This window comes from Tasmannia lanceolata, unplaced genomic scaffold (genome assembly GCF_043159265.1).
Source record: "Tasmannia lanceolata isolate RefF3 unplaced genomic scaffold, GAP_Taslan_0.1 ptg000015l, whole genome shotgun sequence".
NCBI lineage: Eukaryota > Viridiplantae > Streptophyta > Magnoliopsida > Canellales > Winteraceae > Tasmannia > Tasmannia lanceolata.
The window spans coordinates 61,217,582-61,242,176 of record NW_027518692.1 but is presented as its reverse complement, the minus strand read 5'-3'; the positions used below and the strand labels follow the sequence as shown (position 1 = coordinate 61,242,176).

Here is a 24,595-nt window from a genome sequence, read left to right as displayed (position 1 = left end):
TGAAAAACAAGGGGGGGAAATCTCCACTTGAAAACTAGAGGGCGCTGTTTGGATTGCAAGAAAAACATTTCTGAGGGAAAAGTTTTTTGGGGGATAATCTTTGTCTTTTCACAATTTAGAGGGAAATATATGATTATGGATACATTATCATAAGTTTTTAAAGTTCCTCTAAATAAAAGTTGAATAGGGTTGGTTCAAGTTATGTTTTCTCTCGTCTGTAAAAAAAAATAAAAAAGGTAGGAAATTAAAAAAAAAACCCTTTCCGAACTTTTCCAAAAAATTGTCGCAATCCAAACAGAACCCAACAATAAAAGAGATGCGGAAACATCTCAAAAAATCACAATACCCAAGCACATCTCCAATATTATCCTCTTTAATCATGTGATGCTCTCTTATTCTATCTTTCCTTCTTTTCACTATTCTTGAGTTCATAAGCATATCGATTTTGAAAGGGAGATGATTTTTTCAACCCCCACCCCCTTTTGAAGTAGGACTATTCCCTACGGATGCGCGCAATAGCCCGTAAACCACGCGCATCGGGTAAGCCCGGGTGGGATTCGATCACACATCTCCATGGTCCAAACCCGAGAATTATGCCCGTCCGGGCTCTTTTTTCAACCCCTTTTAACGTGAATTGTGGGCAAACTTTAATGCTTTTTGACGTCAAATCACGTTACAAGGGGGGTGCATAATCCTGGGGGTTGAAAAAATCATCTCCCACTTTGAAAATGTTTAGATTTATACATCTCTACGTCAATAGCAAAATAGACTAAGTTTGGATGTATTTATCAAAAATTGCTGCACCCATCAAAGATCCGTCCTAGAGAGATAACAAGACCCTTTTTATCTTTTCTTTTTTATAATGAGACGAACTCACCTCACTGTACATTGTTTAACCAGCTGTCAAAGGCTATTACAATTCCCAAACAGCTCTCACAGCCAATCAGAGAAGTGTACAACAAAGTGAGTCGTCCCATTATCAGTAGCCAATTAGAATAAATATAAACGATGAAGAACCATAGTTGGGGGTGCACTTAATCTACGCATCCCTCAAATAAAAGCGACTTTTAAATCATCAAATACATATATAAAATGCAAATGAGTCATCATATAAAGAGAAATAATAACAATTTTCTTGAGTGAGGTGGAAAGGAAGGCTATCAGCGCACTCTCCCCAATGGTTCCCACTTCTTCCACCTTCGCCTCCTGCAGAGATTCATCAATAAAAAGAAGGGTCAATTTCACCCCACTAAAATGGATATTAAGGTTTGGGGTTTCAGGTTTTTTATGAAACAGATGAGGATTAAGTTCAAGATCGAATAGTATAGAAAATGGTAAAAAATATTATTCAGACATGAAAGCAAGATCCCACATCATAAAAGTGAATGGAGATGAAGGGGCTTATAAGGACTTTGGGCATCCTCCCCTTAATGGTTAGCTTTTAAGGGTGAGTTCAACTTGGGTCCCAACAAGTGATCTTACAGGCGGGTCATGGTAACCTCTGAATACCCTAGAGGATGGAGAAAAACACCCTCGGGGAAGATCTTGTAGTTCCCACGTTGCTTTCGCATGGAGTGGGAGATTGTTTGGGGTTCCACACAAAAGCAAAGATCCCACATTGGAAAAGTGACCGTATGTGGAAGGGCTTATAAGGACTTGGACGCCCATCCCTTAGGGCTAGATATTTCAAGGGTGAGTTCTACCTGCCTCCCAACAAATGTATGCGATGCATACACAATGAAAATAGTAAACAAATTACAAGTTACAAAGAGATAAGAGCTAGCAAATCGGGAATCCGTTTTGTTAAAAAGACGGGGATCAACTATTGGCGCCGCGTTCACAAAAAGGTAATTAAGAGAGCTCGAATCCCCATGAAACACAATTAATACAAGTGAAAATACCAAATCCACGGCCATTTCCACTGTTGTCTTTATTTTCTAGATGGGATTCCATTTTCAAAGTGTTTATACCAATGTTTGCATGATTTGATAAGTTAGTCTTGACCTTCTAGAGATATTATTTTTCAAAGTGAGTGACATGCGCAACAGATTTCAAATAGATAATCAAATGCTCATAACCCAAAAGCAGTGGACATCCAAACAAAACTACTTTCACTTAGAATAGCTTTCTCCTCCTCAATTTATAGAATCTGGAGGGAACGAAATCTTAGGGTGTTTGAAAATAAGAGTACCCACAAGACAAAGATTCTTTGGGATGTATTAGAAGATGCAAAAATCAGAGTAAATTCCCTGAATTTAACGGATTCTGAAGACGATAGGAACATACAGATGGCGGGAAACTTTGGTTTCAAACATTGCCCAATCAATACCTCTGTGAAGTACTGTAAGTGGACAGCTCCTAAAGAGGATGAATTCAAACTCAACATGGATGCTTCTCTGACTGATGAAGGAGGTGGAATTGGAGGAATTATCAGAAATGCCTCAGGTCAGGTAATCCATATCTTCTCAATTTCTGTTGATAAAGATGAGATATTTTCCCTGGAAATTCAAGCTATCTGTGAAGGCATCGGAGTGGCTGAAAAGTTGGGAATATCAAATCTGTGGATAGAGACTGATTCCACCTTTGCTGTGGACTCCATTAACAAGAAAACAGACCCGCCTTGGAAGAAATTGGACCAGATTTTCAAAGCTCGGCATAAGCTTGGAGGGATGAATTGGAAAATATCCCATATTTGGCGGGAAGCTAATGCAGCGGCGGATTTTCTCTCAAAAAGAAACTGCCCATTCAAAGGGGTTGACATTCCTTTGGAAGGTATTCCGGAACCTCTTCACCAAATTCTCTGTGATGACATGAGAGGAAAATTCTATCAGCGATTGTAATCTGTTTCTGATGTTTGTATTTCTTTTGTGTAATGCTCTTTTGAGCCCTTTCCTTTTGGTTTCTCTTCTATCTTCGGATCGGATAGATGAGTTCCTGCTCTTTGTATCTTTCTTATCTTCAATATATCTGGTGGGGGTCTTGCCTAACCCCAGCTTAATCATCATCATAAAAAAAAAAAAAAAACTACTCTCACTTCCAACGTTCAAGTTCTTCTCATCTTCTCTTTTTGCATAAATTAATACGGTACCTTATATCCCGTTTCTAAACCCAGGACTCCCCTACCTCTCTCTCCTAGTCCAAGCAAGAAAGCTACAAAAGGCCACTCCTAAAATTATCACATCCTCTCTTCTATAAACCACTAATATCTTACGAGAAACGAGACAAAATCCCAGCAATTACTCAAGCATAAAATGTTTTTACATGCATGTATACTATCAAGCGGGGTTCTTTTGGAAACTAAATAATTTGAGCCAATTGTTTTTCTTTCTTCTTTTTTGTTTTGGACGAGATTTACAGAAAAGCAGGAACAATAGAGGTGCGGGCCTTTGGTGACTGATCCAGTCTGTCTACGAGGACCCTTGCATCGATTGGTCTATGCCCTAAAGATCAATTATAACCATCGAATAGGGACACTTGTAATACGCCATAACTTTATGAAAAGTGACAAAAACACACAAGTTTGAGCTCAAATTCTGCAAAATAATTCTTGTATTCTTCCGGACAGGATTCTTTTCAGTTAAAAGAAAGAAAAAAGACCAAAGATTTCATTGCCATTATGATTTTGTTTTTGCCTCCCCCTTTTCCTTTAATTCTAGGAAACAAGCATTGATAGACACATATGTACATACATGCGTACAAAGATACACGAATAAATAGGTAACTGAAGAATCATAGCCACAAATGGATATCGACACCCACAGCTAGGTTGATATGAACTTCAAAAAATAGCAAACAGATGAATACGACAATAATAGAACCCCCGACCCCAGGGTGAAAGAACATAGACTTTATCAATTGAGCTAGAGGCTCAACCCCTCCACACCCATATCTAGATTCAGATACACAATACATAAAGACACTATATCCATTTCATAGAAGAGTACTCTATCTGTTCAATTTTGGTCGGTTTCCTTTGTTTATAGAAAGGGAAATGGTATTGTCACCCACTTTTTTATGTTACCTTACCAATTTTGGAGAGAGTAATTTATAATAAGAAATAGTTTCCAAATTGGAAAAGGAAAATGAAAGAGAATCCTAGGTGAGTGTGTAACTGTGGGAGAAGAAAAGGAGAGAAAGGAGAGGTGATGAGAATAGAATTATGTTGTTTTTCCTAGGGTGCCTTCTTGAAAGAAGGCTTGTGCAACCATTTCGAAGCCAAATCAGTTCATGTTTGAAGCATCTTGAACAAAAAGAAGAAGAAGAGTAGATTACATCACAACTATCCTTGTTGGAAAGAAGCTTGACCACTTGGACTTCCTTGGAACTTTGTACTTTAAATATTGCATTGAGAGCTTGCTATATGCACTTGACCACATTAGAACACATTTTGTGGGAGTTAATGGCCTAGGGACTTAGTTTCTTTGTTTTGGAATTATCTAAGACATTTACTTTACCTTTGTTAATGGGTCATTGGTAGCTTAGGGAAGCTAAGATTAGTTAAGTCTAATTAATCTCGGATTCAGAATGTAGGGTAGGGTAGGTTTTGGATCATGTACCTTCTTCATATATAAGCCATTTTAGTGAAATTTGAAGGGTATTGAGTAGTATAACAACTTGGCCTACTTTCTTTGTGCCTTTGGCATCAAGAAAACTCTCGAATCACATCTTCCTTCGACCTAGTTGGTTTCATTCCAACATAGTGGTATTAGAGTATGTGCAATCTATCTCTTGAATATGTTTCCCATGAGTTTGAGAATTTCTTGAAAGAGAATGGGATTCGGCATCAACTTACCACTCAATACACACCTCAACAAAATGGTGTAGCCGAAAGGACGAATCGGATGATTATGGAATTAGCTAGATGTATGTTGAAAGCCAAAGAAACGCCTAATATATTTTGTGCGGAAGCCGTTGCATGTGCCATCTATCTCTTGAACAGGGCATCAAAAAAAGTGTTCAAGATATGACTCCTCAAGAAGCTTGGAGTGGTCATAACCCTTGTGTTGGTCACTTAAGAGTTTTTGGTAGTATTGCCTACTCTCACTTGCTGGATGAAACAAGAAGAAAGTTGAACTATAAATCTGAAAAATGCATCATTGTTGGGTATAGTGAAAGTTCAAAAGCGTAAAAGTTGTGTTTAATGAAGAAGAATCTTGGGTTTGAAATCAAAGTGAAAAGAAAAAATCAATTTTGTAGATGTGAATAAAAATAAATATCCTCATGGTGGTGAAATTGAAGAAAATGATGAGGATGAGACTCCCCCTACTCTCCATATTCTTCTTCAGCTCCATCTTCTACGATAGTTATTATTTGTGGAAAATGTAAAAGTCATTTTATATTTTCTAGAGTTCTTAATATCCTGGTTAGATTACCAAAGAGTCAATGCAGAACTCCTATGATGTTGCTTAGGATGCCTAAAGTCTCACGGGACTACAGCATGGTATTTAATGTATTTATCTATTTTAAGAGTGTCTTGTGCCTATAAGTATGTAGTGATTTATGTAGATATTGTAAACTTAAAATTCAAGGAGAAGAAATGTAAAGATTCTAAGGAAAAAGGAAAAGAACAACAAATTTGTTGTAAGGTTTTTTTTTTTTTTTTTTTTTTTTTTAAATGGTACTGTTGTAAATTGTTTTTAATATATAAAAGTCTTTTATTTGTGTTAAAATTGTGTTCTAGTGGAGCTCTACATGAGCCTTTTAACCGTGTATCTTCAAGATTTATAAGTGACCATCAAGTACTCGAGTACTTGGAACATACGGGGTTGCAAGATAATCAATGGCAGCGCCATTAAAGAAAAGAACATCAATGGCAGTATTATTTTTTTTGAATGGCTATTTTTAATTTATCTTTTGACACCAAAATAAACTGTTTGCATTTTTTTATGTCACAGTAGTTTATGAAATCATAAAACCTGATAACTGAAATTGTTGGCCAAGTTTGAAAATTATGTGACATTGGGAGGTTATGGATATATACAATCGAGGAATTTAGGATTAGCTTGGTGTGTAACCTACTTGCAGTTCGGGTGCAATTATTGTGTAAACTGCAGTCTACTAATTGCTTCCAATATGTGAAAGGTTTTTCTTTTATTTTTGAAAACGAATCCAATACCTGACTGGTTTGCAAACCTAAACTTTGAAACTAGCGATTAAATAATCTTTAAAGCTTTAGACATAAGAATTTCGTAGCTATAATGTCTGACATAGCAATTTCAGACCCCTTGGCGTAGCCGGAAGCGCGAAGAACGAGTCGAGGTTGATCAATTTCAACACCGATCGGAATAAACCTTCGAATCCACGAAGGGCGCTCGTCGAATCCACGAAGAGCTATTCTTCGAATCCACGAAGAACAAGATAAATAACTTCTTTACCAAGAAAGAAGAATTTTTTTATTTCATAAAACAAACATGAACTGTGCAACAACCCTTGCACACAGGTTTTTATAAAACACTAACTTCTTCTCCAAGTAAAACTCTACTTTCTAAATCAACTACTACCACCTAAAGTCCTAAAAAGCAATAAAAAACTAAGTTCCTTAATTTATCCAGACTCAAATAGAAATTGCTTTTAATTAAAAATATGATGCTTCCTTTCTTTTCCCAATTTTAGAAAGAGACGTTAGATACTTTTGGGAGATTTGGAAGTTTCCAAAACTCCTTGCCTTGCAGCCCACGTCATTCCCCCCACTTGAGGAGAACTCGACCTCGAGTTCATGTTCATTGGCAATGCCGTCCTAGCCTCTCCAACTTCAAAGACCTTACAACGCCGATGCTTTTCTTTTTTAACATTGTACTTAGTTGTAGGCGGAGTAGGCCTCTTTTGTTTCCTTTTGGTGCCATCACGAATCACTTTCTTCTTGGATTTGGCAACGGATTCTTTTATTGTCAAACATGATTGCCTCTCCACTTGAGAAGCCTTGGTGTCCTTCTCATCCGCCAATGGTTGAAGTGCATAACTCTTGTTGTTTTGACGAACAACAAAGACATTATCTCTCCCCAAGGACCAATTTCAGAAGGAATACGACAACGTTCAGTTACCTTCTTTTCTTTACCCTTTGAAATCCAACAGAGCTTGTAGGGAATAGGGTGGTTTTCTGTCTTTAACTTCAGTTTCTTCACCATGCCCTTTGATGCGTAATTCTCCATGCTACCTCCATCAATGATGACGTTGCAAATCCTTTCGTTGACCATACACTTGCATCTGAAGAGGTTGTTGCGTTGCGTAAATTCCTCTACTTTCGAGGTGCACATAACACGATGCATCACCAAGGATCGTCCTGGAGCACAAGTAGTTGGAATGGAATCTTCTGTATTTTGTTCCTCTTCATGCTCTTCTTCATCTTCTTCATGTCCGTCACCAACGACTAGATTTGTAGTATGCCGACCACGTTTGGGACACTCATTGGATTTGTGACCCACTTGGTTGCACTTGTAGCATATGATCTGCTGTTCGAATTGTGACTCCTACGGATCCCGTCCTGAATTTTGGGTCGTTGTAGAAGTAATAGGAACATCTTCGCGTCCTCTTCCTCGTGTCAGGAATGCTTGGGTAGACTTGTTTATCCCAACAGGAAGATCCAAACCGCCTTCTCTTTCGCCGTCGGAATCGCCATTTGCGATGTCTCTACAACGGTTTGACTCTCATAAAAATCCATACGGGTCGAACGGTTAAGCATAGTCTCAACTTGTTCTGCCATCTTTACCGCCTCAGACAGTGTCCAAATTGGGTGGAGGGCGATTTGATCATAGATCGCATGATGAAGACCTCCTTTGTAGCGTGCCACTCGTTGTGCCTCAGTCTCCGAAATATCATTTTTAGACGATAGCCAGTATTACTCTTCCGTATAATCTCGAACTGATCTATCACCTTGACGACAATTCTGGTATTGTTGAAAGAGCATCTGATCATAATCAATGGGAAGAAATCTCTCACGAAGGATTTGACGCATCCGTGCCCAAGTCCGGATTGGTCGCTTTCCCATCCTCGTACGAGAGAGTTGGAGTTGCTCCCACCATACCGAAGCACCTCTCTTAAGCTTGATCGCCACAAGCTTTGTTTTCTTTTCCTTAGGAACTTCCATATAGTTGAAAAATCTTTCGACCGCAGCGAGTCAGTCAAGAAAATCTTCGATGTGTAGCTGACCGTTAAATTTGGACAAATCCACCTTAATACGATATTCGTGATCACGAGCCATGGCTTGCGAAACATGATCACGAGCATGTCTTGGATGGATGATTTCTTCGAATTCCTCCTAGCTAGAATAATCGTCGTCTTAAAAATACGTATCTCTAGGGCCCGTGCGGGGAACTCTTGGTAGAGCTTGAGCGTGTCGTCGCCTATCACCGTCGTCGATTTGGGGTTGCTCGCACTCAACAGGATTTAACCGTGCCAATTGCTCTGCTATTTGATTAACGGTAGCTTGTAGAGAATTGAACATCTCTACCGTCACAGTTTCTTGATTTTCTCGTTCTTCATGGGAAGCCATGGAAAGTAGCTGGGCTTTAATACCACATGGCGTAGTCGGAAGTGCGAAGAATGAGTCGAGGTTGATCAATGTTAACATCGATCGGAATAAACCTTTGAATCCACAAAGGGTGCTCGTCGAATCCACTAAGAACAAGATAAATAACTTCTCTACTAAGAAAGAAGAATTTCTTTATTTCATAAAACAAACATGAACTGTGCAACAACCCTTGCACATAGGTTTTTATAAAACACTAACTTCTTCTCCAAGTAAAACTCTACTTTCTAAATCAACTACTACCACCTAAAGTCCTAAAAAGCAATAAATAACTAAGTTCATTAATTTAACCAGACTCAAATAGAAATTGCTTTGAATTAAAAAGATGCTGCTTCCTTTCTTTTCCTAATTTTAGAAAGAGACGTTAGATACTTTTGGGAGATTTGGAAGTTTCCAAAACTCCTTGCCTTGCAGCCCACGTCACCCCTCATTCCTACCAACAGAACCAGTATCACCCTGATAACATTAAGAGTGCCATCAACTTACTCTTTTACTAGAAATATAGCATTTTAAATTATTTAGGTTGAAAAATATGAAAATTCGTTTTTTAATGGATAAATACGAAAATTCGTTCTAAATTCTCTTAGGGCCCATTTGGATACCTCATATTTTGTATTTGGATTTGGAATTGAGTATTGAATACAAAATGAATAGATCAGCCAGCTCATGTTGAGGGAGACAAGAGAGGGAAGGGGGAACTTCCTACGGGAGTGGAAAGGTTGAGGAGCAAAGAGGGTGAATGAAACTGCAAGATCTATGGATTTCCAATTACTTATTTCCACAACATATTTGGAAATCTGATTTTTTTTTTCAGTCAGTCGCTGATTTGGAAATCCAAGGATTTGATCTAGATCCAAATCACAACGCAAAATGGGCTGCAAATGTGAGAAATCAAAATCAAAATCTTCTCAGCGTCCAAACGGGCCCTTATAGTATTTTTATTCTAAGATTCATCTACACTCCAGATTCATGACTTCATGGAGAACCATAGATTACACATCTCATTTGTTGCAACTCTTGTACAGTTTTGATGTAGTTCCCTAGTTAAACTCGAGTAGATTAATTTTTCCATATATCACTCTATTGAAGAAAATTTTGTGTGCCACAGATGTGCTCTCAAAATGACTACTACAAATTTTTTTAAAAAAAGAGGAATTAAAATTATCCATTTTCTTGTTTTTATTAATTTTGCAGTTTTTATGTATTTCTATTTATCACAAGAATATGGCGCTTGGAAGAGAGACTCAAATAATCCCAGTTCCAAGGGGGAAAACCTCAAGAACAAGAGAAGAATAGGGAAAGGAAACAATTTTTCATTGATGTCAATAGAAAGTTACAATCTTTTTGTATTCTCCAAGATTCCTCTAACATTATTTTCCTAACGGATACTTTCCTCATAAAATAATTAAAGGATAACAATAGATAACTACTAAGATAAAATAAGAAAGCTACTATAACCACTAAGACAAAATAAGACATCTACTAATATATGTTTGTATCATATTCCCTTCTCCTTCAAGATGACCTTGTCCTCAAGGTCTTAAATCTAAAAAATGTTGCTGCAAGTCCTGCTAGCATTCTCAGGTGGCATCATCTAGACAAAATCTGTAACCCCATCCGCTACCTGTAGTGTGTATAACTATGCTACCAATCCTTACTTAGATTACTATAGAACCCTGCTCGGCTGCTGAGAGTACCATCTGAACATCACTTGACGTGGAACCCCGTAAAATAAAATTTTGAACGCCTCGAGAAAACACCATGCGTAAGTTTCTAAAATCCCACATTATTGGGCCTAGCGTTGCCAACCATTGTACCCCCAAAACTATGTGACAGCCGCCTGGTGGCAATAAACACGCCTTAGCGCAAAAGTTATTTCCGTGCATCGTCCACTGAAATTCATGCCAGATTCTTTTACTAAAAAGTCGGGTACCATTTGCAACAGTCATTGGCTAGGGATTTGTTTTATGCATAACACAACCGGCTCGTTTCACCACTCGTGGGTCCAGGAAGTTATGCGTGCTCCCTCAATCCACAAGGATCATAACCAACATTTTTTTAGAAACCCCCTAATACGCATAGTTGGGGATGACAGCGAATTTGTGAGAGCTTGCACAAATATCTGTAAATCACAGGTAGAACCTCTTTAGATGAAAGATCAGTATCTTTCATTTCTGCTTCAACCTCGTCGTTATCACATACTTCTAATAGAAATAGTTGGGGTCGCTTACAACGGTGTCCCGGTACGAACTATTCATAATAGTTATTGCAGAGGCCTTTTTCTCAGTATTCTATCACTAGCTTTTCAGTGAGGTGTTTGATGGGAGGAAGGCCATTGTTACCACCAAATTGAGGTTTCAGACCTAGCGGTGAAGGCAGTAGAGCAGGTTTAGGTGGGGATCGAGGATGACAAGTAATAGCATCAACTGATTCCTCATGTAACCCGGCAAGCTCAATGGCTTGATCCAAAGTTTTAGGATTGAGCAATTGTACACCCGATCGAATCTCATCCTTGAGTCTAGCAAGGAACACACTTACAAAAAATTGTTCAAGAAGACCTTCGGTTTTACCGGATAAATTTTCAAAGCTTTCCTGATATGATACAATTGTCCCAGTTTTTCGAAGCCTCATAATATCTCCAATGGGCTCGTGGTCCAAAACGTAGACAAATTGTTTTTTGGAGACTGGCCAAGAAACTAATCTATGAGTGTGCTTAAATCATTGGAACCATTGAATTAAAGAATTTGTCACAACGATAAACCCAACCCTTCGGATCATCGCTTGCAAATTTGGGAAAGTCAATATTTGCATAGCGGGGTTGAAAAATACCTAAAGGAGGAGCCGAGATTCGTGGAAAACAACCTCACTTTGATCAATAGTGTTGCCTCCAATTTCTCAATCAGCGGGTGCGGTCTGAATGGTAGTCGCTCCCAAGCATCATAGAATCTATGTAAACTGGTTTGTAGTCAAAGATTCCAAACAAGAAACATCATCATTCTGGGTCTCAACAGATTCACACAACTTTGTGAGATCTTCCGAGTGATGGGAGACGGTCTTTTGCAGTTTTAAATTGCAATAGAATGGAGTTTCGATTCCGTCTCAATTTGTTTCTGTCTGGTTCCATCTGCCATAATCGATTATCTATACGCAAGCCGAAAATCATCGGCTCTGATATCAATTAATACGGCGCTTGTAAGAGACTCAAATGATCTCACTTCCATGAGGATAGCATCAAGCACAAGAGAAGAATAGGGGAAGGAAACTATTTTTCACTGATGTCTGTCAATAGAAAGTTACAATCGTTTTTTGTATTCTCCCAAATTCCTCTCACGTTACTTTCTAACTGATACTTTCCAAATAAAATAACTAAAAAGTAAAAATAGATAACTATTAAGATAAATTAAGAAAGCTACTATAACCAATAAGATAAAATAAGTCAACTTCTAAAATACGTTTGTAACACACAAAATTAAATCTTATATCAATCAGTAAATAAATATTCTGTAAAAAATATACTGCTCAATACTACGGTATATAAGGATAGGTTTCTTATAGCAACATGCATGACCATGGAGCTAATAAAGTTAACTCAACGAGAAAAATTTGGCTAGTATGATATGCTCCTAGAATTTGTCCTAGAGAAAGACCATGACCGTTAATCCTATGGACCTTAGAAAATATGGATTTTAGACTCAGATGAAGAAAATGGACTAACTGGTGTGTTTTTTCTGGTTCACTTCTCCATAATCATCAATGATGGGCAATAGGGCCACTTTTTTCCCTTGTGAAATCTTACAAGGAAATCTACTATCTCCATTTCTATTTGTCCTAATAGCCAAAAACATAGGGTATGCGAAAGAATGCAATTATTAAGGGCATTAAGGTTTGCCCCAACAACCCTTCAATCTCCTACCTATAGTATGTCGATGACAGTATTATCTTCACCAAGGCCACTCTAAATCAAACATTTCATATCAATATCTTACTTGCATTTGTTGAGGTAACAAGCCAAAAAAGTAAATAAGGGCAAATCATTTGGCAAGTCTCAATATCTTTACCTCTAAAATAAAGGCCATAATAAAGGCCTGTGTCTAGCATTCCTACTTATTATTTATCGATCTGTACTCAACTCAACTCAACTCAACTAAGCCTTTGTCTCCAACTAGTTGGGGTCGGCTTATTACTTATTGATCTGTACGATTCCAAATCAGAATGTATTTCAGTCCTATGTACAAAATCTCACAAGGCCTCAAAACAATAGCAATTTGCATGTGGAGAAGATTTTGCATCCCCAAGACGGATTTTGGATAGGTTTAGAGGTATGCAGACACATGTTATGAAGTTGTAGATGTATGTAGGGAAGGTGTAAAATTAGATTTGTGACAAATTGGAAAGGACGCTAGGTAGATATAGAATTGAATGATGTTTCTAAGGTAGGTAAATTTTTATAATGGGTGTTTTGTGGATTAGAAGATAGACATGAGTGAGGTATCGGAGGTGGTTAAGGGTTAGGTATAGTTGGACGTATATGAGGTATGGAGAAGTAGGTGTAGGGCTTAGAGTGATGAGAGATGGGTAGAACAAGGTAAGAAATAATGCAAGAGAGATTTTGGGAAAGAGTAATAGTGGTTTGGGGTTCACGTGAAGGTGGTTTATGGGAACAACAAAGAAAAAGAAGGGAGAAAATTAGTAGAAATAATATGTGACAAGTAATAAGCAGTAATCTATACATATCTCAAGGTTTCACGCCATGAGTTTCTTTGGCATCTCAACAAAGAAGAAGAACAAGAGGGATTTTCTCCAAGAAGCTCTAAATATTAACGTGAAAGTGTGTGTAATGTCTTACAGACTGAACATAAAGTATTTATATCAAACACATAATACCCTCAAGACTAAACTATTCTCTTGATGACTTAAAGCCTTACTCCCACTTACAAAAATTTGTAATACATATGTGTACCTATTTAAAACACTCATAACTCAAAGAAGTTAAGCTATTTTGATGGGCAAAAGGCCCTATATCTATGACTATAAGAGGCATGTTAAAGACTCATTTAAAATCCTATAACTAAAAGAAAAACAATAAAGAACATTTGGAATCCCAAAAAAGGGCTCGCATGACATTTGGAATCCAAAAGGGGCTTGCATGACGTCTGAATCACCTCTAAAAAATATATATGTGAGCTTGCCCAACAAGTGGAATATGTTTGTAACATTTGTGGATCATTCATGTCGTCAGATAATCAATCTAGGACATGTAGATCAAAGAATTTGGTAGTCCATCTATATCGAAGTCATTTTCCTAGCTCTTTATCTCCTCCACCACTAGTACACTCAGAATCCTGAGTTTGGATCTCCATGAAAGGGGTTTTCCTTTTTCTTGTATGGATAAAATTTCATTCAAATTAAAAGACCGAGATGGTCGAATACAAATAAGAATGAAGAAAGCAAGGAAGATACATGAAAAGAATAAAATACATGAGACTAAAGAATCAAAGAAAACATACGACAGTAAAAATCGAACTGCTCAAGTGACACCGGATGGACCCCCTCTTTGGCTAGCCTATGCGCCACCCCATTTGCAGATCTTCTTATATGGCAAAAGGATATACTCAAACTAGGGAAGCAGGATTCGTACCTGAGGGTGGGGAATCGCGAATCGGAATCGTGATTCGATTCGATTTCCCGATTCTGAGGAATCCCGAATCGATTCCGACGAACCTCGATTCCCAATTTATGGAAACCCCGATTCCCAGGCGAATCCCTGCGAATCCCCAGTGAATCCCAACTCCCCAACGACTCCCGGCGATTCCTCGGCGAATCTCTTGCGATTCCCCGATGATTCCCCGGTGAATCTCCGTCGACTCTCTGGCAAACCCACGATTCCCGCTTCCAACCATCCCAGGAGCCTTCGATTCCCGCTTTCGAATCCCGAATCAAAGCCCGCTTTCGATTCCCGCCCTGGTAACCTTGACTCGAACTCCCCAAGATGTCTTTAATCTCCTCAAATAGCTCATCAAATCTCCATGGGAACACATGAGTTCCGTTCAAGCAATGCATGACGTTGAGAAGGGACTTTCCTTAGGGTCTCTGAGGAAATCTTCCAGACTATCCAAAAGCTACAACTCAACTAAGCCTTTGTCCTAAACTAGTTGGGGTCGGCTACAAGACCTATATTTATAACCCAGTGCATACAGGGATGAGTTTACTTGGAGGCGTGATCAATGTGGGGTATTCTAGGCTAAATCTTACCATAGGGGCTAATCAAATGGGGATCACTTTTCTAGCTTTCTCAAAATTCAAAATTCTTTGGCTTATTTTACTAGGAGTGCTTTCTTGTGGTGTGTTCTCCATGAGAAAATTCTAACAAGGGACCGATTAATAGAGAAATGTTGCCAACTTTTGTGATTACGTTTTACTTGGTACTCCTATGAAATCCCCCCTTTCATCTATTTATTCAATTTCATTGATCTTCTCAAAGATGGATTTATTTCTTTTGTCTATTTGGAGTTTGTTCAGGCATATGTGATGTTTTAATTGTCGGTGCGCTGAGGGTATGGTAGAGAAAGGGAGATAGTAGCAAATGGTCAGATTATCTTTGAAAACTTATGTTACTTTCAAAATTTTTGGTAATTTGAAATGAAAGATTACTAGGCGAAGAAAGAGTTTGTATAAAGTAAATAATTGGATCATTGTAAGAGTATCTGAGAGGGCCTCAAAATCGCATCTTTTTCAGAATTTGGAATTTCGGATACTATTCAAGATTGAATATCTGTATGTGCCAAGTACTCTCTCCAAACCAAGACTCCTAATGTTGGGCATGCTCCTGATGAAGTGTGGATTACACTCAATTTTGACAGAAGTAGTAGAGTTTGTCTCTCGGTTAACATTATTACCCTATTATCCGATTGGTTAGTTTTGGAGGTCCTTAAGGTCATGTGGATGCTGGTGAGGCAAAAGTATTGGTAGTTTGGAATGGTGCTAAACTCATATCTAGGTATGTTCTACCTAAAATCTAGATTGAAGGTGATTCCCTTAACACTATCAGATAGTTTATGGGGAAAATCCTGCCTCCTGATGTAGCACACTCTTGCAGGGCTATTATTCATGTTTCAGTAGTTCTATGAGTGAAGGAAGAGAAAAGTTGGGACTATATGTGAGACAATTTTTGGCACAATTGGGGTCCATCGTACCAAAGTGACGTTTTATTTTAGTTATAGTATTTTAAATGTTTTTTACAATGTATATCATTGAGGCTTAATGGGTATTTTATTTAAGTTTTACTCAAGTAACTTTAAGTGAATTCGAATAAAAGATGGCCCACTCAACTCCCACGATACTATTCATGTTATGTTCACGACAATATTCACTATTAATGGCACTTTTCATGGTACTATTCACAAGGTTAGAATAATCTATTTGAAGTCGGCAGTAAAAACGTTTTAGTATTAAGACTACAATTATTTTCGAAGAGTAGCCTAGTAAGTAAGTTATGGTTTATACTTTTTTATTGAATATGCTATGTTATTAGAACTTTGATTGGACCAACAAGAAGGAAGAAACATATATGTAATCGGGACTATAGTTTCAAAGGGCTTTTGACATATTGGAATAAGAGAAAGATGCTACAGATCTTTTTTATGGAATTTTCGGCAAATTCTTTTCATGAGGTTTTCTTGGAGAAAGAAACTCCAACTTTCAGAGATCATTTGTTGCTGATTTCTACACGGTTTTTGAAGTGTAATCAACCTAGATTTAATGTATTTTGATCGCAAATCTTATTCTTTTGGCTTATTATCTAATAAAAGGCAAGTTGCTACAATTTATCGGCAGTAATTTACTGCTTAGTTAATTTGATATTTGAATTATAGTGTGGGTTATTTTTTATTTTTTTAATTAAAAGGTAAAATAATTCATTAAAAAAGACCAAGATGGTCCAATACAAGATGAGAGAGGACAACAATATACAAAGAAGACAAATAAAAGCAAGGACCAAACAAAATTAAGGGGGAAGGAAATCAAAGATCTCAAAATCCTCCTTGAGAGCCCCGGACCTAGCTAACCTATCCGCAGCCCCATTCGCTGATCTCCTGATATGATGGAAGGAAATACTAGAAGAGCAAACCATATTTTTATCTCATTGAAGAAGGCAGCAAATCTCCAGGGGGTAGATGAGAACCGGATAACCATCGGATGACATTCAAGGAGTCCTCTTCCACCACTACATTATTAGGATCTTCTCCCGCAAGTAGCTTATCCCTTTATGGACGGTGTGCACCCCTCATTAGATTCAGCTATACAAATAGGGACTTCAAAAGCCCACCTCACCACTCCTTCGACATCCCTAAGAACTCCCCTATACCTGTTGGACCTGGACTACCGAGGCTAGAGCCATCAATATTGAGCTTTAAAAAACCACTAGATGTGGGTTTCCAAACCTGAATAATCAATGGACTCCTCTCGATGATATAACAAACCTCGCCCCACCCTTGCCATAGATCATAGGCAGAGACAAACTGAAAACTCGAATGAGACTTAGTCAAAGTCAATACCTTAGTAAACAAATAAGAAGCACTCTTTGCACTACCCTTAAATATCCTATCATTTGTCTCTTTCCACACCACCCAAATAACCGCGAGGAAGGAAATAGTCCACAAAATCTTACCTTTACTGCTCCAAGGGACCAGTAGCCAACCATTCAAAACATCAATAAGATCCTTAGGGAAGACCCAAGAAATACCAAATCTATTCAAAAGGCCACCCCAAATCTCCCGTGCCAACTTGCAGTGTGGATATTTTAAAAGATGAGAATTTGGTGTTTTGACCAAATCAAAATCAGATGGCAGGTGTTTTGCCACCTAGACCGTCTGATTTTGACGGTCGGGCACCATATAAAAACTCTTAAAAGATATCCAAAACATCACTTATAGTGTGGATATTTGAATTCAAAAGATACCCATCAACTCTTGAGTGTCTCTTCTTACACACATTCATTGTGAAAAAACAATCGGGCGGGTTTTTTGCCAATTTGGAATATCTTGCTTATCTTTCGTTGTGTGGCACCCGATGCCCATTATGTATTTTTTCAGTTTGGTTGGTCTTCGTTCATTGTTGTTGGGTACTTACCTTGGCCTCATTATCTTGAATGTGTCTTTTATTTATAAATTACTAGTTCAAAAAAATTTAGCTCTTTTCATTTTCAAAATCTGAATCTATACTAATTTCTATATATGTATGTTCCTTAGTTTACTAAATAGTAAATACAAATATATTTCAAAGTATGACATTATTCAATATCATTTTATGTATAAATGTCGTTGGTGCTCACATTTCTCTTCTCCTGCTTCACGCAACTAAAGTTCGCAAACCCTTAGAATTGGCTACTTTTGGAATGCTAAACCTAAGTGAATGTCATACTGTGTTCAATGCTATAAGCCTACAAGTGAAAGTTATACTATGTTCAATCGCATAGGTATTGCATAAGAGGTCACTCAATCCAATAGAAATACATTTTTATCATACCAAATACAAATATGAAGATACATTTTAAAGTATTCAATAACAAAATATCATGTAACAAAAGCTTCCTTGTACTCATGCACCTCTCCAGTAACAAACAGACCTAATGCTAATGTTTCTCTTGGGTTTTTTTTGTGGTTTTTGGCCGCCATGTCAGCAAAATACTCTCTTTGGTTGAATGTGAAGTTTCAAAGTGCCAGGAGACCACTTGACTTGTCTCCTTCTTGTCTCCTCTAGTGATGTGGTATACCAGCAAACTACTATCAAAGGCAAAAAAACCACCAAAAGAAGAATCTTAGGGATTAATTTTTTTCTCTTTCTCTCTTGTCTCTATTGGTAATGACACTTCCCCTACTACTTTAGGTAGTTGACAACCAAAACACTACTTACCACTACTCTACGAGATAACTACTTGGCTTATCTCCACCGAGCTGGCTACTTAAAAGTTTTATTCACCACTATTCTACGAGGTAAATATTCCAAGTTCTACAGGTAGTAGTATGTTTGGAAGTTTACATCCTCCCGTGATCTGGTTGAGAACACGGTTTTGTCCGTCGTTCTGTTTATACCGTGTGCGTTAGGGCAACGTTTTTTTATTACATTCTTTCACTTCATGTGTTGTTTGACTTGCTTCACGTCTGATGAAGGAATTGAAGCGATTTTAAGGCAAAGTTGCTGCCTTCCAGCAACTGTTCGACACCTGGCCTAACGCCACAAGCCTTATAACGAGAAAAGGTCGAGCAAATGATCATACAAGACACCCGTCTATGATCTATCAATCTTCACAGCATTCAATGTAGGAAAGCAAGACAAAAACATGACATGATACCGGTAATAAATATTACCGATTAGCCAAAAGGCCGTAGCCAGCAGTAGCAACATTGGGTTCCTCATTAAAAGCAGTAAAACCAATGAGAAGAAGCCAAAAAGAACATTATTAAAGAATGGATTTAGTTAAGATAAGTGGATTAAAAAGTGAGCACCGTACCTGCAACGAAGAAAGCGATAGATGGTTTCACCACGGCCATGGTTTCAGCTCTCCTCTTTCCCCTTTAAATCTGAGTGTCTGCACCCATCACCGTAAAAGAGCTGCAAGCGACTATCAAAACCAATTGGGAACTGATTCGCCCCTACAGTGGCAGTGGTGGGAGGAGCGGTGGCTCCGATGAAGAATGGCATGTTGGCTCCTTCGACTGGAGAAGGAAACCTTTGTAGGTGAGGAAATGTAGATAGTGAATTGGACTGAAGGGTCCCCCTATTGAAGCTAGCAAGGCTGGAAGAGATTGAGAAATTCAGGTTGTAATCGGTGGCTGCGACGGGGATGAGATGATCCGGCATGAATGAGAATTGTTGGAGCTCCGGATGATCCGCCATTGTTGCGGCATTGAGCGGCACCATGCTGAGAGGGTTTCCCAAGTGGGTTTGGCTGGAAAGGCTAGAAGGGTGTTGGGTTCTCGGTGGTGGCGCTGTGAAATGTGCCTGGCCAAAGTAATCCATAGGAGCTGAAGGGAAATGGTGGAACTGCTTGTGAACGAAATCAGGATTAGTGTTCTGTTGGGCTGCAGTGATGGAGCTGTTACTACCGCCGGTGAGAAGTTCCGTAAAAGAGCTTTGGGAATTAGGGTTTGGGTTCTGTTGCTGAGCATATGACTCTTTTTCCTTGGCGGCCCTTCCCCTCGCGCGTTCTCTGGCCTTGACACGGTTCTCCGTTCGGGAGAGAGATAATACCGAACCCCTGCTAGTCTCTGAAGTGCTGCTGCAAGCGGATTTCGTCAAAGAAAGAAGCTGATGCTGATGCTGCTGATAATTTGTGGGTTCTTTCTCAGCCACGGGTTCGAATCCAATTTCTGAATCTTCAGCCCTTTTCTCATCGCTCGTTTGCTTTGGAGTTGACGGGAAGGCACCGTCCAGCGACGGAAGCTCAGCGATGGCATCAGCTGCTTTTTTAATCAGCCATTCTACAGCTTTGCTTGGTTGATCGTAGCCCAAACGGTCTTGGAGGTCATAGAACTGAATAGCTGTGGACACCGAGAGCCGAACCCTACGGTCTCTCAGCCCTTTCGCAGTCACAACCTTGCTGTGTCGATCTTTGCCACCCGAAGCTCGAGAAACCCTAAAAATCCTCGACGAATGCCAAGCCAAAACCCTACCTTTCTCACCACCTGCTACCCCGTCTTCCTCGTTTTCATCTTGGTACTGCTCGCCCTCTCTTTGCCCTATCTTCCCTTCGTTCCTCCCGTTCCCAATCCTCCACCGCTTGTTAGCCTCCAAATGGATATCCTTCACCTCCATGCCTCTTTCATACCGTTCCCATAAAACGAGAACGAGATCTGGATTTTTCTTCTTTTACTTTTCCACCACAGAAGAAAAGAAGAAAAGAGATTTCCTGCTATGCAGCTGAATTAGAGTCTTTGCGTGCAGATGGTGCAGTCCTTTGTATTGATTGGTAGGGTTTCAGTACTTTTACTGGTGATAAAAGGATATGTTAGCATTCGAGGCCGGAAATTGTCAGCTCTCCGTTTAAGCTTTTTGCAGTACTTTCAAAAGCACGCCTGGATAGATGAGCTGTGCTTTCTTTCTTCTTATCTTTGCTTTCTTGCAGAAATCGCTCAGCGCTGAGAAGAGAAGAGGATCGGATGCTTAATTAAAGCGATCGAGATCGAGATCGAACGGTTCAGTAAACGTAAAAAAAGGATCTCAAAACCCTAGCTTTAAAGATGACGAAAGCAAAGGCCAAAAAAAACTTACCTTTGCGTTAATTCCTGCTATTTCCAGCTCTTCTGACCTTTAGCTTTTTGCTGCAAGATATCAGCTACCTGACGGTCATCAAATGTGGAGGAAATGAGGAATTTTTTAGAAACTTATCAAGAACTAAGATGTAAACATAATCCTTTTCTTTTCTTCCTTTCTTTTTTATCCAAGAAGAGGAAAAAAAAAAAAAAGGCTCACCTCGCCTTGAATTTCAGGCCATTAATTTAAGCTCCGATCTGAGTTTCTTGTTTTAGGTTTAAGCTGAAACATAGCTAAAATAATGTTAAATTTCTCGGATATTTAACGGAAAGGGAACTAGTAGAAAAACGCTTATGATCTAACCTTAAATTTATGCGTTTTCAACCACGATTCATATCTTTATACTTAGGAAAGCTTCCCGAAGGTGAAAATCTGAAATCATGAAGGTTTGAGTCGATGAACAGCTCTAAAGTTGGTGTACTCACGTTATTCTCTTCCGATCTGGATAGTTAGCTACCAAAATCGATCTGAGAACAACTAAAAGCTCGCAGATCCGTGCCTGCAGCTTCAATCAGGATCCCTAGTTCAAAGATCGATCCCTGAATCATGAAACAAATAAAAAGAAGTAGAAAAAAGGTAACTTAGTTCCTTACAAGTATCGGAGATCTGATTTTTTTTAGCCGTCTCCTTACAAATTCAACTCAAAACATTGCTTCAAAACAGCTAAAAGACCTGAAAAGAAAAATCGATTATCTCAACTTACCATCACGTTGAATCCGCATTTCTCCACCTCCTACTCAAATATTTCTCTTCAAACAAATAAAAACCGCAGATACGAGCGCGTATTTCTTGTGTTGTTTTTGAGTCAGCTAGTATTCCAGCTTCAAATTTCTACTCTGAACTCCCTTTCAGTAAAATCAGTTAATAAGCTGTGAGAGATCTAACAAAATCCTCAGTTAAAAGACCGTTTTCAACTGCTCCAGACAAGAAACCGCCTTGAACCTGATTTTTCCCAAATTTGAAGGATTTTTTGCTCTAAAATCGGCGAATTTCTTTCCAAATGTTCCTCGAATCTCTCCTCTCTCTTATTAAAAATTTTTTCTCCCTTCTCGAGATTATTGAGGAGCGAGAGATCTGTGGAGAAATCGAAAAGACGAAAAAAGAGTGCGGTATTTATCCGAAATCTAAGCGAAAGCTCGTTGTTCTACGCACCTGAAATCCCATCCCAGCAGGAGGGACAATGCGCCGTTTCCCTCTTTAAATAAACCTTATAATATAAGTTTGCTTCTATTGTTTTGTATAATATCACAAATGCCACTACTTCCTTAATTTCCAGCAATGCCCTTCTGTTTTAATCCTTCCCCACTCATTCACCGGAACACTACCTTCCCGAAAAAAATAACAGAGCAGCGGTTACTATGAGATACATATGATTGTTTGGTGGGCCATGTTTTGACGATGAGATCTACTGAAAATTGTACCCTCGAATGATCCTGACCGTCCAACGTGGGGACTTGAATATGGTTTCGTAAGCGACACTGTGAAGATGACGTAAACTGAAAAGGGAGCTGATAAATTCGCACTCCATAGAGGATAATTCACTCCCCTCTACCTGAATTAGCGTCATAAAGTGTAAAAAAAGAAGGGCATGTGGCAGACTTTAACTCTGTTGTTCAAAGGGTGCGAATTATCCTACAGGGTGCGAATTTATCATGGCCCATTGAAAATTGTAACCTCCAAATATCTGTGAATATGAGATGAGTTAAAAATTGTACTCTGTTTGTTTTTTTGCTTGAAGAGTTGGGAAATTGTACTCTCTGTTGATCTTGACCGTCCAACAGGGAATATGGTTGTTAGTTCAATTTTCCTTAATCATAAATTTACGGTTCTTTGATCACTCATTTTTGGTATATTAGTCACTTCATTGTAGGGTCCACTAGATAGATAATCTAAATGGTAACACTTTAAAAGGGGAGTGGACGGGGCCAATCAAGATTAAGAAAGTGGGTTATGACTATGAGCATTTATTTTTGGTGAGACATCAAAACTTCTTATTTTGTCCTCATAGTTTTTATAGCATAACAATGGTTCTAATTTGGAGAGAGACACAATTTGCACCACTAATGTTCATAGTGATGTCAATCATTTGAATATTTAACCTTAGGGCACTTTTGGCTATCATGAGTTTTTTTTTTTCCCTAGAATATTGGCTTACCCAATGGTGAGGGATGGTGGGAGAGGGATAGATAGGAGAGGGACTGAGTGAGGAGAGGGAAAGAAAAGCCTGAAACCACGACACGGTGAGGGATGGTGGGAGAGGGATAGATAGGAGAGGGACTGAGTGAGGAGAGGGAAAGAAAAGCCTGAAAACCACTCTCTCATCACTTGTAGACACTAAAAATCGTGAAACAGAATTCGACATGGCCTTAAGGTAATTGGGTCATCTTTCACCTGATTTTACTTTCAGAACGGAGCTCCATTTGGGAAGTGTTTTCTAATATTATTTGTTATGCAACTTTTTTATGCACATGTTTTGTACATGAGGCATGCAGTTGGTGTGTGTGTGTGTGAGAGAGAGAGAGAGAGAGAGAAGGACCAAGAGATCTTTGTAAACCTAGGATAAGGACCACATGTGTTTTTAAAGGTACCAAATTATACGGGGAGAGGGGATTACAAGTAATAAAATGAAATTCTGTGTGACTGTGAGCAAAACGTGAAAATGGGACGAGAATTTTTTTTATAAAGTATTAGTTTAAAAAACGTATTAAAAAACAAAAACACATTTAAAATTTTGTCTTTTACAAAATATAGCTGGATAAAGTTGGAAAGTTAGCCGAAAAAATGTGTTTTGCTAACTATGGTTGGGACGTTATTGTATTACAATGTGGTGCGACATTGTTGTAATACAATGAGGCAGGGGGTTCCCATCTTTGACTGATCCGAACCATCCATGGTCAATAACAAAAAATCATAAACTTCTTGATGTTAAAATTGCATAATTAACATGATTTTCAGGCCATAGGAGGAGATCCAAAGCGAGGTTTACAAGATGAACGGTTCAGATCAGCCAGAGGCAGGACCCACTGCGCGATAGCGGACAGCCTCATAGTATTAAAACTGTGGAGAAGTCGTGGCCTAAGATTACAACATCAGATGGTTATTATCGTTCAATTAGTGTCTTGTTAATGAACAGTTAAAAAAAGCAATTGAGAAACCACAACTGCACGATGGGCCCCATGAAATGAACGATCTAGATCATGTTCACCTCATATTGTGGGCCCAAGAACATGACAGAAACAATTAATTACAAGTAGTTTTTTATCCCTCAAAATTGGTCATCTAAAGGAACCGAAAACACATGATTCTTGGTTAGAGAGAGACATTATAACTCAACTTTCGGTGACATCCAATAGAACAATCCGTTTTGCTTGGCAAAGAAACAGGGGCATTCTTAGGAATTTTACTAAAATTCAAGGGTCATTTCCTACATTTCCAACTCACTCCCTTTGTCCCAAACCTTAAACATATTTTTATATTCCGAATCATTGTATTTAATTATAATTATATTTATATGAGGAATGATAGATACAAGGGAGCCCTTGCATAAAGAGCCGCAAAAGGGCTCCTGATTGGATCCACATCATCAAATGTAACTGATTTTTCTTTTTTCAACCAATTTTAAAATGTAACTGAAAATTACGTGGATCCAATGAATAGCCCTTTTGCCGCTCTTTATGCAAGGGCTCCCTTGTATCTATCATTGCTCATATTTTTATATTATATGCAAAGTATCTTATGTAAAGCTCTAAATTCATTCTAATT

At 38.6% G+C, this 24,595-nt stretch overlaps 2 protein-coding genes across 3 annotated transcripts; one reads left to right on the top strand and one right to left on the bottom strand.

Moving 5' to 3' along the window:
- Window positions 1–976: 976 nt before the first annotated feature.
- LOC143892838 (transcription factor TCP24-like) lies at window positions 977–22,029 on the bottom strand. 2 transcript variants are annotated; one of them, XM_077397740.1, is made up of 6 exons: window positions 21,537–22,029; window positions 21,137–21,372; window positions 20,993–21,055; window positions 20,792–20,859; window positions 19,032–20,658; window positions 977–1,206 (listed from the first exon to the last, which is right to left on the bottom strand). In XM_077397740.1, exon 5 carries the CDS (start codon window positions 20,333–20,335, stop codon window positions 19,076–19,078), a length of 1,260 nt encoding a protein of 419 aa, XP_077253855.1. In that variant the 5' UTR covers window positions 20,336–20,658; window positions 20,792–20,859; window positions 20,993–21,055; window positions 21,137–21,372; window positions 21,537–22,029; the 3' UTR covers window positions 977–1,206; window positions 19,032–19,075. The 2 variants fall into 2 exon arrangements, with proteins under 2 accessions (XP_077253855.1, XP_077253856.1); XM_077397741.1 differs by having other exon boundaries at window positions 20,998–21,055.
- On the top strand, window positions 2,289–2,840 carry LOC143892126 (uncharacterized). The gene has a single exon (XM_077396588.1). The coding sequence runs from the start codon at window positions 2,289–2,291 to the stop codon at window positions 2,838–2,840; it is 552 nt and encodes a 183-aa protein (XP_077252703.1).
- Window positions 22,030–24,595: the final 2,566 nt, after the last annotated feature.